This window comes from Pteropus medius, unplaced genomic scaffold (genome assembly GCF_902729225.1).
Source record: "Pteropus medius unplaced genomic scaffold, Ma_sr-lr_union100, whole genome shotgun sequence".
NCBI classification, from domain to species: domain Eukaryota; kingdom Metazoa; phylum Chordata; class Mammalia; order Chiroptera; family Pteropodidae; genus Pteropus; species Pteropus medius.
In genome coordinates this window covers 4,139,115-4,153,980 of record NW_024349225.1, presented here as the reverse complement: position 1 = coordinate 4,153,980, position 14,866 = coordinate 4,139,115, and the positions used below count along the sequence as shown (strand labels likewise).

At 36.6% G+C, this 14,866-nt stretch overlaps 1 protein-coding gene across 3 annotated transcripts in view; it reads left to right on the top strand.

Moving 5' to 3' along the window:
* The window catches only part of HMCN1 (hemicentin 1), a 460,798-nt gene that overhangs the window by 171,692 nt on the left and 274,240 nt on the right, over nt 1–14,866 (top strand). For all 3 annotated transcript variants that reach the window (XM_039881236.1, XM_039881237.1, XM_039881235.1), the window contains exons 3-4: nt 10,759–10,917; nt 11,817–11,939. In XM_039881236.1, coding sequence (XP_039737170.1) covers nt 10,759–10,917; nt 11,817–11,939 — 282 coding nt within the window. The remainder of the gene's footprint in view (nt 1–10,758; nt 10,918–11,816; nt 11,940–14,866) is intronic.

Genomic DNA, 14,866 nt, shown 5'->3' with positions numbered 1-14,866 from the left:
AATTCAAACCCACGCGAATATTAATATTCCATTTTACAAATGCAGATCCTCAAACTTTGAAACATTAAGTAATATGTCTTGCTTAGGTCCCCAAACTAGCAAGTAGCAGTGCTACAAAACTGGAGGTATTTAATGCCAAAGCCAGTGTCCTTTATCACTCTGCTACTTTCCTTCTAAATATTGGTTTGAGTAACCTTATTAATCTCATCAAATTAACATTTATTTACATAATTTCTCTTTGTATTTTACTTCAGAGTAGGAAAGTAGCGAACTAAAGACAGATGTAGGTCAAGGGCTGGTCTCATCCTCAACGGAAACAGTTTATTCCTTAAAGATTTTGACTTTCGCTTTTTTCTTCGATCACTTTCAATATTGGCTCACCTAAAATTACTGAGCGGCAAGTGACAAAGTTAGTTATAAATCAGAAATCACTCCCTTTGCTCGGTACACGGTCTCACTCCTTGGTATGATAAGCTTAGTTAAGTGTGACCTCACAAACACCTTGGAGAGACACAAGAATAGGTGTTTTCTAAGAGATCGAAAGGTAGTATGCACACTCTAGTTATATATGTTTGTGGTGTTTTGATTATTTTCATTATTAGAATGAAAACTTCATTTTGCTGCTAGACTTTTCTGTTAGAGTAATGAATTCTGAGGGCCAAACAACCCAGTGCCCCAGGGAGGGAAGGATAGGTCTGAGATGAGAAAATGGAGGGTTCCTAGTGTAGACGCTTGGTTCTTTCCAGCCATCCATCCTGGTCCCTTATTCAGAAGCTGCTTGATTTCTTAACGACTTTTCATGTGCACTTCAAAGGACAGAGAAGAGTATTATGACTGTTGGATTACTCTTTCAGAGCAGAATATACAGACAGAATGGAGTGGGTATGAATTATGATGGAAAACTTCTTGATTTTCTTTTCAAAGTGTGCATGTGTGGGAATGAGTCATTGCAGAGTAAATACTGCAGTTATTTGTGACAAAATAATGTTTAAGAAAAGGAATTCATTGACCTGTAATGCCTGGATTCACCTTGTACTTAATCAACCCAGGTGCTGCTTTATTCTCTACAATAAGTACTGTATCTGATTTGGTCAGTTTTTAGGTAATGGTGGGGAAGGAAGTCAGAATATTTTCTTTGGAAGAATGTTCCTTGAACTAAAGCCAGTACTCCTAGAGAAAAACTATAAACGTCATTTTCAACAAAATGGATGTAAAGGAAATTAGTTTCTTTCCAATCCAAATTGACCAGAAGCGGACCTCATGAAGCTGTCTTTTTTTTATTGTTACACTTTGAAAATGTCTCAAGGAGAATTATGGAGTCTTGATATGGGTATTGACTTCGCATATTATTTGTTGAATTATCCCATCAGATGTTTGAATTCCTTTGAGAAACCTATCGACACCCCAGACGTGGGCTAACGCCAGTTAGAGATTTGATCGCGCTGGCCTTTATCACCAGTTGGCTGATATGGGCTTTATTTGGCAGGCATGTCACATTATTGAATATTGGTGCAGTCACTGGCTAAGTCCCTCAGGCTTCCTCATATAAACTTTAAATGAGGCCTTCATCCTTCTATACTCATGTTGATTTTTTTAAATCCTCATTTTTCTATTCTTAGCCATATATATGTAATCTCCTCCTATAAGGTGATCTAGATCTTAGTTCAACAATTTTGCTTAATGACTACAAGCTCTAAAAAGAACCCATAACATTTGTCTATCCCCAACTTCCCTATAGTAATATTTATAAATTATAATGATTTTATTAGTAAAAAATGCATTGTATCGATAATTTTTTGTCAAGACCCAAAATAACATAAGCACTATAAATATATTTTTTATCACATTAAATAAAAAGAATCACAACATTACAATCTCCTTCAGCTACCCAGTGACAAAGGCAAGACCAAATGTGCTGGAAAGCACATCAAAACCAAATGTGAGTGTCAGAACAGAAAGGCAGAGAGAGAGTTTAATGGGCAGGATGAGTCTGAGGAGTAAGGAGGAAAGACAGAGAAGAGTCGTAGCAGAGGGAAGACAGGAGAACAAAGGCCTGTCCAGAGGAAGCACAAGCAGGTGAACGCCTAGTCTGTGAAGCAGCAAATGATGACTGGCTACCAGGCCCTCCTCAGACTTTGCCTCTCTCCTCTTTTGGCTCATTCTCCCTGAGCAAACAAGGAAGCCATCCCAACCAGAGACCAGGGCAATGTCTTAAGTTGATGAGAAAAGAGAAGGTCCCAATACAAAGGTGCAGGATTCTTGAAGGAGAGAGGAAGGCATTCTCTAAGAAGTGGAGAAGGGGAGAATTACTGAGGGGGAGATTGAGAAGACCAAGATGTCATTTTGCGATTTTCACCTGAGGTTAACCCTGCAAACTTCCACATGTCTTCTGATCATTAAAAGCTACATAGCAGTGTTTTTGTTCTACTTGGTTTTCTCCATGCCATTTTCCTCTCGAAAGGATCATGGTCCATTGTAATTCCTGTGAATTATAAAGCTTTTGAAATGTTTTAAAAGATGAAGGCACATAATTTTCTGATTTATTAATCAAGATATTGAGTGTCTGGAACATATTGTATCTTTATGAGTATTTGAAGTGAACTGAATCTCCTCTTAAGACTCAACATGAAAGAAGTTCCATCAGACTGAAAGATCAATTGTTGAAGAGTTAGACCCTTTACCCCTGACAGGTGATGTCCTGAAACCGTGGAAACGGTTGTAATTGTTAACTTGTAATGCATCTGGATACGAGGTCAGCAGTTCTTGGATGCTTTGGTTTGGATTCCCCCTTCTTCAAACTAGTAAAGGGCAGCATGGTGAACTGCCCAGGGTATAACATATTCTTTTGTTTTGATTATGGAGTTTTGAAGTTTGGGCTTCTTAGAATATCCCTGCCATATTTTCTATAGGTGATATAGCCCAGCACGTGTCACTGACTGTAGAATTCTACAGTCATTCTGATTTTGATTTATTTTATACTTGCTTGGATCCAACTTTAGATTAGATCCAATGTAATTTAATGGTTTCCACATGTACATTCTGTTTCCCCGGTCATGGAGTTGCATAGCTGTATTTTAAGAATGAGAACTGAGGGCTGTAAACTCTTCTTTGGTTTTCAACTGAGTTTCATTTCTAAATTTTATCAGCGAAGAGTACATTATGCAAATAAGACATTTCGAGCAATGGGTGTTCCATGCGAGAGGAATGCAGCCTGACATTGAAACTAGGCTAAGTGTTTGTACTCATGGTAGAATAAGGGTAAGTATTATAATGCCAGGGAGAATTCTTTTGTCTCGGCCGTGAGTCTACCAAAAGAGTTTCATTTTTTGATTCCTCAGAGGTAGGCATACCTGGAAAACAACTGGTATAAACACTAGTTCAGTGAACATAGATGATGAAAACAGAATCGAAATGGGTTGACCAGAAGAGAAATAACAAGGCATAGGCAAGGGCCTGCTCTAAGATCAGCTTTCTTGGTTCTCCGATCTCTTGTTTGATAAGCGTTTTCCAATTAGGTTTTGGACAGAGACCTCATTTTTCTTGAACTCCTCTCAGGATTTAAAGGTTCACTTTATTCTGGTGCCACTGCCACTGCCACACTGTCTTATTTAGAAGAGACAGCTTGCTAATCTGTGTTTTATTACTCCTGTGACTGATAGGATTTCTATTCATTCTTATTTAATCTTGCTTTCCAGGAATTCATTTCTTGAACATAATTATCACTGTAACTCTGAGGTTACAGTTTTTTTTCTTTCTCTTTAATTCCAGGAGCAACATTTACTGTGAAAGGTCACATGCTTCTGCTTTTTCAATACAGATTTTTTCTGTCTGAAATGTCTTTGGCAACTTAGTAAATTGTAGCCATCATTAGAATTATAAAGATAAACGAATATCAAAATATGGAGCAAGAATGTGCCTACTGATACAAATTAGTTGTATTTCAGAGTTCAAATAAAAATACAAAGTTAACAAAGTCAGGCCCTTCTTATATACTTTAGGGAATTATGCAATTCAGTGCATTATGCCTTCATCTCTTTCGAGCCTTTCATTTTCATATGTGTGTGCAGGTTTATGTGGGTTTAAGGGATACACTAACATAGCCATATTGTTTTCTTTTGTTAAATATTAAACTTTTTTGCATACCAGAAGAGAGAGAGAGGGAGAGGGAGAGATGAGAGATAGGGGTAGTTATATATCACTAAGAATAAGTGTGTGTGTGTGTGTGTGTGTGTGTGTGTGTGTGTGTGTGTGTGTGGTTAAAGAGCAACTTTTGGAACTTGTACTTTTATGGGACTTAACTCTGGAATTATATTACTTGAAATGAATAAGCTAGGCTTGAGTAAAACTCAGGCTGAATATAGCACATGTACCTAGATTGTGGCAAGATTGCTTTGCACAGTCTCATTCACCCATTTACTCACTGTTCATTCATGTATCCATTTGTTGATCAAACATTAAATGGAACACTAAGTTCCTTAAGGAACAAAGATCTTGTGGGAGGAAACAGATAAATTATAATACAACTCTGCAAATGCTACAGTAAAAGAATGAACAATATTCTGTGAGCATCTAGAAGAATGAGAATCTTTCTCTGCTTTTATGGTGCCTCTGACAAGCTAAATTTATAATTTATAAACACATATGAACTTTGTTTATAATCTTTGTGTATATACATTTAAACAAAGTCAATAATTTATAGATTTTTGGAGTAGATTGTACCTTGATTCTTGACCCTTAGTAAATTAAAGCAACATGAATTTTGTTTCTAATAACTTCTGCCAAGAAACAAAGTTCATGGAAGACTTTTAGATCAAAGCAACAACTTTACAAATAACAGTCTACAATGAAGCCTACATAACTAAACCAAATGTATCATTCTAAAGCAGTGCTGTCTAACAAAAATATAATATGACCCACATATGTAATTTAAAAAAAAAACAGTTGAAATTAATTTTAGTAACCTATTTATTAACCCAGCATATCCAACATATCATAATTTCAACATGTCATCAACATAAAAAATTAGTACTTCTTTAGTTTTTAAATTTAAATTTCAATTAATTAAAATACTCAATTCCTCAGTTTCAACAGCCATATATATATCAAGTGCTCAATAGCCACATGAGGCTAGTTAGTCACTACTGTATTAGATAGCACATATCTGAAGTATTCCCTTTATAGATAATTTTAATGGTTACTTATGATTTTAAATGATAGGAAAATCAAACTTAAATATCAGATAGGGAGCTTTAAAAAGAACGTAATATTATTTGTTAACTTCTTTTAGAAAAAGAAACATTTTTCTATTCAGGAACCTACATCCATAATGAGATGGACAAATAGTTTCACTAAGATCTAAATTATTGGTTAACATTTATTTTTAATTCTTAGATAACCACTAACTATCATAAGCAGAAAAGGTAACTATATGAGGATACTGTACTATTTAGGGAAGAGAAGAGTTTTGTTCCTGAGAACAACTTACAGTCAATATATAATCGATATGATTACAATATAATCTGTGTCTGAAAATGTGAAATTCAGGGCAGAATAATTTTTCTTGTAAAGATCACACTGATTTCCACAACAGGGAAAAATTAAACTATACAAATCACTCCTAAGGGATGTATAAGCACATCCAGTATGGATTTCTCACATATGCGGATCAGAATATTTCCCTTTGACTTGACATTCCCCAATATCTGGCTGCTTTGAAACTTTATGTTAGTTTCTCCATAAAAGTGAGTTTGTTTTCGAGAGTAAGATATAAAAAAGTTCAAGAAATAAAAGGAATGCCTTTCATCTGCAGTTATATTTGTGAAATTATCTGTGGAGTCATAGCTATGTCTGCTCATCACTCTTTTTCTCTTGGGTATTAACCAATATGAAGCATCATATTTATGAGGTTCAGTGTTTCACACAGGTGGTGTTTTTTTTTTTTCAGGAGGATAAGGTGGTTCCAGTCCTTAAAGCAAATATTGACTATATTGGTTTTATTAATATATGGTTTTAAACTGTTTTATTCAGATACATAGGGTGAAAAAATAATTAAAGACTTAGAGATCCCATTTCAGCACATGGTTTTTTTCAGGGCTACATTCAAGTTTCAGGATGAACCTGACGTTATGAAGGGATTTCAGTGGGATACATTAGTTTGGAGTCACTTCCAAGGATTCTAGCTGGTCTCTAGAGGATATTCTGGGTTAATGTTTAGGGATAAACTGAGGCATCCATCCCTAGGTCCTCTTACGGTACACTTGAACACAGGTCAATTGGCTCAGAGACTGTCCCTCACTCAGTAACTGGACAAGGTTTATCATTCCTGCCATTCCTAGCATATATCTCTGGAGATATCTTAGCTGTTCTGATTTTTGGCCCATAGACAGAAGATTTCTCCTAGCCCCTTGATTCTAGGTAACAATTAGCAAGAGGGAATTAATCTCTCCTTAGAGCTGTACCACCAGGGACCTGTATTGTATAGCTGGCCATTCAACAAACGTTTGTGGAATAGATAAATTACATTGTGATTTACACTCAGGTACACAATGTCTAGTACAGTTGAGGAATGTTTTTCTTGTTTAAGCTTCTGAAGATACAATAGAAGCCTATAAATTTTTTGAGCTTAGCATTCCAGAGTATTTATAACAGGTATGCCAAGTTGTCCGCAAGCAAAAATTATTCCTTTCTACCACACACCAAAATTAACTCAAAAGGGATAAAGGACCTGAATATAAGACCTGAAATTTTATAATGCATAGAAGAAAACATAGGAACTAAACTCAAGGACCTTGGACTTAAAGAGGATTTTATGAATTTAAACTCAAAGGCAAGGGAAGTAAAAGCTAAAATAAATGAATGGGACTACATCAAACTAAAAAGCTTCTGCTCAGCAAAAGAAACCATCAATAAGGTAAAGAGACAACCATCTGAATGGGAAAATATATTTGCAAGCAACGCCTCCGATAAGGGCCTAATATTCAAAATATAGCTATTAGGGAAATGCACATCAAAACCACCATGAGATACCATCTCACATCTGTTAGAATAGCTATAATCAACAGAACAAATAATAACAAATGTTGGAGAAGATGTGGAGAAAAAGGAACCCTCATACACTGCTGGTGGGACTGCAAATTGGTACAGCCACTATGGAAAACAGTATGGAGGTTCCTCAAAAAACTAAGAATTTATTTATCATATGATCCAGCAATCCCTCTACTGAGTATTTACCCCAAAGACTTGAAAACCCATATCCCAAAAGATATTTGCACACCAGTGTTCATAACAGCATTATTCGCAGTGGCCAGGACATGGAAGCAACCGAACTGTCCTACGATAGAAGATTGGCTAAAGAAGCTGTGGTACATATATACAGTGGAATATTATTCGGCCATAAGAAGAGATGAAATACTGCCATTTGCGACAACATGGATGGACCTTGAGATAATCATGCTAAGTGAAATAAGCCAGACAGAAAAAGTTGAAAATCACATGATATCACTTATATGTGGGGTATAAACCTAAAAGCAACAGATGAACAGGACAAATAAAGAGAAACTCATGGACGTGGACAATGGACTAGTGGTTACTGGTGGGTAGGGGTTGGGGGGATAGATGGGGTAAAGGGGGTCAAATATAGCGGGGTAGGGGAGGGTAAAGTGGATAAAGGGGATCAAATATATGGTAGCTGAAGGAAACTGGACTTTGGGTAGTAAACACACAATAGAATATATAGATGTCAAATTATAATGTACACTTGAAAATTATATAATCGTATTAACCAGTGTTACCCCAATAAACTTAATTTAAAAAATAAAAATAAAAATAAAGGTTGAATTGTAAAAAAAAAAAATTATTCCTATCTAACATACTCAAGTTAGTAATGTGCCCAGTAGCTGTTTCCCACTTTCCTGGCACACAAATGCTCATTCAAGGGTATTTGTTTCACCTGATAATCCCTTTTTGAAGGGATTAAGCAGAGGAAAATATGTTGCATCATTAAAGAGGAAAGCGTATTAGAATACATCTGAAAAGTAAGGAAGTACATATGACTGGAAGAAAAGGCAAAGTTTTTAAAGGAGGAAGCCATATTATCTCAACCTTGGAAGGAAAATAGTTCAATTTGACAGATATTTACTCAGCGATTTCTATATGCCAGAAATGCAGTGAATTGAATACTGAAGAACTCAGCAAAGCACAGTTTCTGCTATCAAAGAACTTCTAGAAAATGGGAGAATTTAGACATGCACAAAGAGGTGAGAGTGTTTGATGGTAGAGATGGAGCAGTAGAAAGATCATGAAAGTCCTAAAGTTGTTGAGGTGTGAAGCAAGGGGCATATTCAAAGAACAGGAATTAGTCTCAGCTTAAAGGAAGCAACCTGTGAAGAGGGAGCAGCAGGATATAGATAGAAAGCTAGAAGTATAATTTGATTCAACACAAATACTTAGTGAAAGATTTTAAGTAGGAATGTGATACAGACAGCTCTTTACATAAAGTTAGGTAGTAGGAAGAGCAGATTAGATAGGAAGCTATGCTGGTAATACAATTAACGATAAGAAGAGTGAATTACAGGAAATAAAGAGGAAGGGAGGGGACAGATTCATGAAGGAAGTAGAAGGAATATGGTTTGACCACTGATTAGGTGAAGGAAAAGGGAGGAGTCAAAGGTGACCAGGTTTTGAACCTGAATATGTAGGCAGATAGTACCATTAACAAAAATAAGGAAGGCATGGTTGAGGAAGAATATAATGAGTTCTATTTTAGATCCATTGAATTGTAGAGACTCATAAAACACCTAAGAGGAGATGTTTAACAAGCAGTTTAAAATGTAAAATTGGAATGTGGGAGATATGTAATCTGAGGATATAAGTGCATAAGGTTTTGAGGACAGTATTATCTGTTACACTATATACCATGAAAATGCACATGATAGAGAATAGGAGATCAGCCCTGCAAAAATAGAAGGGACTGCTCACTCAGTGAAATTTCTGGAAGTCTATAGCTGATATTGTCTCAAAAGCGAAGATCAGGTTACTACAGTTTTTAATGAGTGACGATATTTAATGAGTGTCTCAATTTTAGAAGCATTTTGTAACAGTTGGTACTCTATTCCAACTCACCTAACAAATAATACTCAAAGGCTGCAAGTTTTGCGTGGGATCCAATGCAAGAAAAGAGTCTCCAGTTCATCTAGGCCACAGTATAAACAATTCTAATGCTTGGTTCTTATGACCCCAATTAGATCTATGGGCTTAAGTTATCCATATCAGAATCTGAGGCTATTTGGAGCCTGGAGAAAGCCAGTATTTTGAAGATAGAATAGAATAGACTCCCCAAAGATTCAAGAAAAAACGTTATCCCTTTCATGGAGTAATTATTTACTTACTGAATTCTGGTGGACTATGGGACCACAAGATCCCCATGACTCCAAGCTGCCTTGCTTTTTATTTGATTGTCTTTTCTAGAGTATAAGCTTCTTAAAGACAAGGTGCCTTAGCTTACTCATTTTTGTCTGTCTAAACCCTAACAAAAACAGTTATTAATTGCTCAGAGCAGATTGGTTGAAAGTCCATTCCCTTGGCCCTGTAGTTATTAGCTTTTATGCTAAGGAAATACTCAGACATGAGATATATATATTTATTTTTTTAATAAATATATATAAATGTATGTAATATATGTGAAATATATAATAGGTTTGTATTTATATATTTACAATAGAGGAGAATTTGTAAAAGCACTAATGTTCAACAGTAGAGAAATGGTTGACTGAATTATGGAATGTAGATGTAATGGAATATTATGCAATCACTAAAACCTGTGATTTTGAAGAACACCGATGACATGGAACCATAAGCAAGATATCCGAAATTTAAAATATAATACATAAAACTGTAAATACATCTTACAGTTTCACCTATAAATCCATCTTTTTGAGGGCAATAAATGTGACAAGAATTCCTCTTAGGGTGAAGATTATTTTTGTTTAGGAAAATAGATTGAGCCTATTCGAGTAAAAAATAAAACTCAGAGATCATGTGTTAGTAGGAAAAATGAAGCAGAGTGAAAACTGACACAGAAGGTGTATTTTATATATTTTATCTAAGATGGTCATGAAGGCTTCTTTGATAGGTGACATTTGAGCAAAAACTTGGGATATGGAGATATACCCGTATGTTTGTCTGCTGATGGGAATGATCCAGTAAAGAGGGACGGCTTGGTGATGGCATAGAGAGGAGGGACAGCTGCAGGAGCCGTGTCCTTGACTAGGCACAGGTGAGTAGTTAGCCTTAGCTATGAGCACAGACGAGTCCTTCACTCTGAAAGCAGGGCGTGTGGCTGCTGTTGCAGGCAGGTACGAATGTACGGTGACAGTTCTCTTCTGATCGCTTCCATTTTCTTAGTACAATAGAAGCAAGGTCATCAAATAAGAAGAAGAAGAGGTAAGAAAAGAGGAGATGTCTGAGATAGGCATGTGAGAAGATGCGAGACTAAATCAACATTTAATTAACTGAAATGTGTACAACGATTTCTATTTTGTGTGTTTGGGGTGAATTTATAATTTATTCCTAAGTACTGATTTTTCCATCTTCACATCACTTTATATCTTTTCAATCTCTTCAGTGGCAAACTGACAGAACGTAAAAGTGAAGAGCCTTTGCTCACTTCTAGAACTCCTAAAGCAACCTTTCATAACTAAAATATCCCTTTCTTTTCTGCTGATGAAATAATTACATTCATCTCTCTCTGCTTCTCAACAGGGTGGTGGCGATTGTCCAGAAATGAGTATTGGAGCTATAAAAATTGCCTTGGAAATTTCTCTTCCTGGTTCTTTCATTTATGTTTTCACTGATGCACGGTCCAAGGATTATCGGCTAACTCATGAGGTGCTGCAGCTTATCCAACAGAAACAGTCACAAGTGAGTAGGAATCAACCCCCCAAATTCTGCATCTGAATACAGCTGTAAGGAATACAGCCTGTGAGAGGATGCCTCTCCTCTTTGACTATACTATGCGTGGCAAATGTCAGTAATTACAACTGTTTATCCATGTATGTGTAGTCCAATATGTATGTGTCATTTGATTTAAACATATTAAATGGGTGTGTGATGTTTGCACGCAGAATATGAATGCCTTGTTTTTTAATGCGGAGAAGAAACGACTGGGGCATAATTAAGGTGCTTGTTACCATTATGTCCTTATAACTGACCGAAACATAGACCTAATAAGAAGGGCCTGTATTTAAAATATCACCCCCTATGTAGAATTTTGTCAGAGTTACTCATTTGTATCAGTTCGCTATTGCTATATATCAAGCTTTCTAACTCCCCATAGCTTAAAACCACAGCGTTTACTTCTCACATGTTTGCAGGGCTCCTCTGTACCAGGCTAGGCTGGCTCCCTTGCATGTCTGGGCACAGTTCGTGTTTGGCTTACACAGGCCCGTCTCTGGGGTGACATGGCTCTGCCTCACCAGGGGGCTAATCTAGGCGTGCTCTTCTCACGGACAAGGCAGAAATGCTAGAGATCCAGAGGAAATACACAAGGCCTTGAGTATAGTCTCAAAACTGATAGGATGTCCCTTTTGCCTTATGCTCCTAACCTAAGCAAGTCACATGCCCAAGCTTGGACTCAAAGATGACAAAAAAGCCTCCACCTGTTAAGAGGATATAGGGAGGAGTACATGTATGATATATAGCTATCATAAAGATATGTATGTTCTACTGCCTTGTAGTATGTTAACACATAAGAGATGCTCAATAAACGGATATTGATTTCCGAAAACCCTTTAAAATGTCTTCTTTTTGAAAAATCACAGGTGGTATTTGTGCTCACTGGAGATTGTGATGACAGGAGCCATATTGGCTATAAAGTCTATGAAGAAATAGCCTCTACCAGTTCCGGTCAAGTGTTCCACTTGGACAAAAAACAAGTTAATGAGGTCAGTTTAATAAAGTGGATCTACTTTATTACTAGCTATTTTACCAAAATCGGTTAGGCCAATATAATTGTGACAGATTTGATATCAAAAACAATTCGAACAAAAAAATTTTTTTCCCTTAGGTCACAGGTCAATAAAGGCGTTGAACTAATGTGGAGAAGCATAGATTTACCTAATATTAATTTCTAGATTGTGTTATGCTATATTGACAAATTATTTAGATTTAAGCATAAAGGTATTTATATTTATTTAGTGGGACTTGAACAACTTTTGAGTTCTTGATGTTTATAGTAAGATCAATATATATTTCTGACGCATAGCTTTTGGAACTGGTAAAAGGAGGCTTGACTGTTAACTAAATTAGAACATGAGAAATTTATTGAGTAAAAGTCTAAAGTTTGATCTCCAAGGTTAATAGTAAAAAAACTGTAAATAACTGCATAGTTATCTAAAACTTTTAAGATGATAAAATATTTAACTCGTATACTCCAAAAATCTTGATATTTTCTAAAAGTGTTAGAGGTATGTCTAAGTGTCATGATTCTTTTTTTCTCTTTTTGTTACCTTGCCTTAGCCTCACTCGTGATAATAAAATTGTATTTTTATTTTAATCTATTTATTTGGCTCCCACTTTAGTTTCTAGAAACATACCGGTACAAACATAAAATTTTAAGTAGGCATAATTCACATTTCATTGATGTGGTCACTGTACCTATACACACCATGTCGATTTAATGATAGATTCCTTTATATCTTGAACGAAATGGTTCAGGAGTCCTCACAGCTCAAGAGTTCTTATTACATCATGGTGCAACCAAGAGGACGTGGCAAATTCTAGAATAAACAATCGAGCAAAAGTATTTTTTATCAAGAAGATGTATCAATCTGGAAGGTTACTTTAGTCTAAAATTTTTTCTTCTTAGAGGAAACAGCTGTAGAGAGGGTTATGGCTTGAGTCCCTATTGTGTCCATTGTAGCCATTGAGAAATGCCTGGGCAGGATGTGACAACTGCAGGGGGAAGCCCTGAGCAGTTATTTGTATAAACATTTGCATGAGAATTTGGGAGCCTGGGAAGAAAAGAGTTGGGGAAGAGTGCAGGACTCTCTCAGGAACTGGGTTTCCTGTCTCATCCCACAGACTGTGCTTGACCCTCACGAGGGAGAGGCCGCTGGTTGACGTTTTTAATCTGGAGTTGTGTAAGGCCTTGGGGTACAGTCAAAATTATCAGCACAAAGCAGGGCATACGTGAGGAAGAGTGTCATTCTCTCTTGCATGAGTGAGGACGCCACCCTTAGCGTGTTGTGAGCCTCTTTGGTTGGAAGTGGCAGTGGTGTTCAGTACAGCCAGATGGGGTGTTGGTGCCAGCAGAGGATGCCGTGTCTAGTGGACACAGTGGTTCCCAGGAGAAAGTACTAGAAAAGAGAAGAGGCAAAGAGACATGGCCAGCACCCAGAGCATTTGAAAGAGCCGTTTGAATCTGTTTGTGAGCAGTCAGGCACGATATGGCGATTCCCGATACAAATTGGGTGAAACTTTTAAGGAGAACCATAGACTTTAGTAAGAGTTAGGTCTCAGAGCTAGAAAATAGCACAGTATGTCCTGTGAGTGTAACTCCATTTATATTCGTGTATCCAGGGACATTGACTCACACAAAATTGAAAACACTGTTGCCTTAAACAGACACAATGAGCCCTACGGAGGTACACACTTTATTAAATACATGGCATGACATGTAGATTTTGTATACCTAATAATTTTTAACAATTCTGAAAGTTACCAAATGATTTTTAAGAACAATAATTAACCAAAATATGGTGTATATCAGAAAATTTTATAAATACATAACAAATTTAAATCACTAGTTTGTTAATAGTGTGTCTCTCCCAGATCATCAACTGATATTCTAATCTTTAAATTTACGCTTAGGCAGAATAGGACTAGAGAGAAGTATTGCTAAAATTGTCCATTTTTATAAACTGGAGTTTGAGGCGAACAGAGATAGGCCTTAATTCATCTGTCAATCACAGTAATCCTAACCCTTTCGTCAGTTGGTTCTGGAAAGGTCATTGTCCTGCATGGACATGAATCCCAGACCTGATGCAGGCATCTTTATACAAGTCTGAGATGAAATGAATGCAAGTGGGAATGAAGAAAATCCAAAACCTTTGGACTAGGTCAACACTCAAACCTACCCTACTACTCAGCCTCCAGAGTTAAGGACATGATCTTTTTGCTTAAGCCAGTTAGAGTTGAGTATTCAGCTACCTAAAGATAAATGCATCCGAACTGATAACAATTCTATATATTTTTGTGATATGGTCTCTATAAGCCCTAGTTTTCTTGTTTGTAAATGGGGATAATAGAGTTATCCATTTCAGAAAGTTCTTATGAGATAATGTGTGTAAAATGTTCCACAGAAAGTCTTGTGCAGTGTAAGTGCCAAATAAGTGTTAACTGGTATTATTATAATCCTCGTAATGTTGTTATTTTGTTTTCAAAATGGGGAAATGGGGGTCCCTATGTTTCTTAGACACCAGATGGCTAGTCGTTGCTGAGAAATGAACTTGAAAGGGGAGAGTCTCAGAAGAGGTTGGAGTGTCCTTTTTCTTGTGTATAAGTGAGAAGAAGCTATTGTGAAGGGGCTACTGCAACTGTGCAAGCCAGTACGTCACTCAGAGAAAGTGACCATGGCGGAAGATTCTGCGAACAAAAAGCAAAGTTACGATGTTAAAGTTGGAATCACAAATTTTTTTTTTATATAACTTAGCCATTTTTCCTTTCTCATTGTTCCGAATTCTCCTCTTATTTCAATGCTATAAACTCTGGGGAAACTAGATGCTACAGTGACATCAGTACATTTAAGAGACACAAGACCCGCAGGGAAGCCACACACATACGGAGTCTTTTCATTTTACTCAAGAGCAAT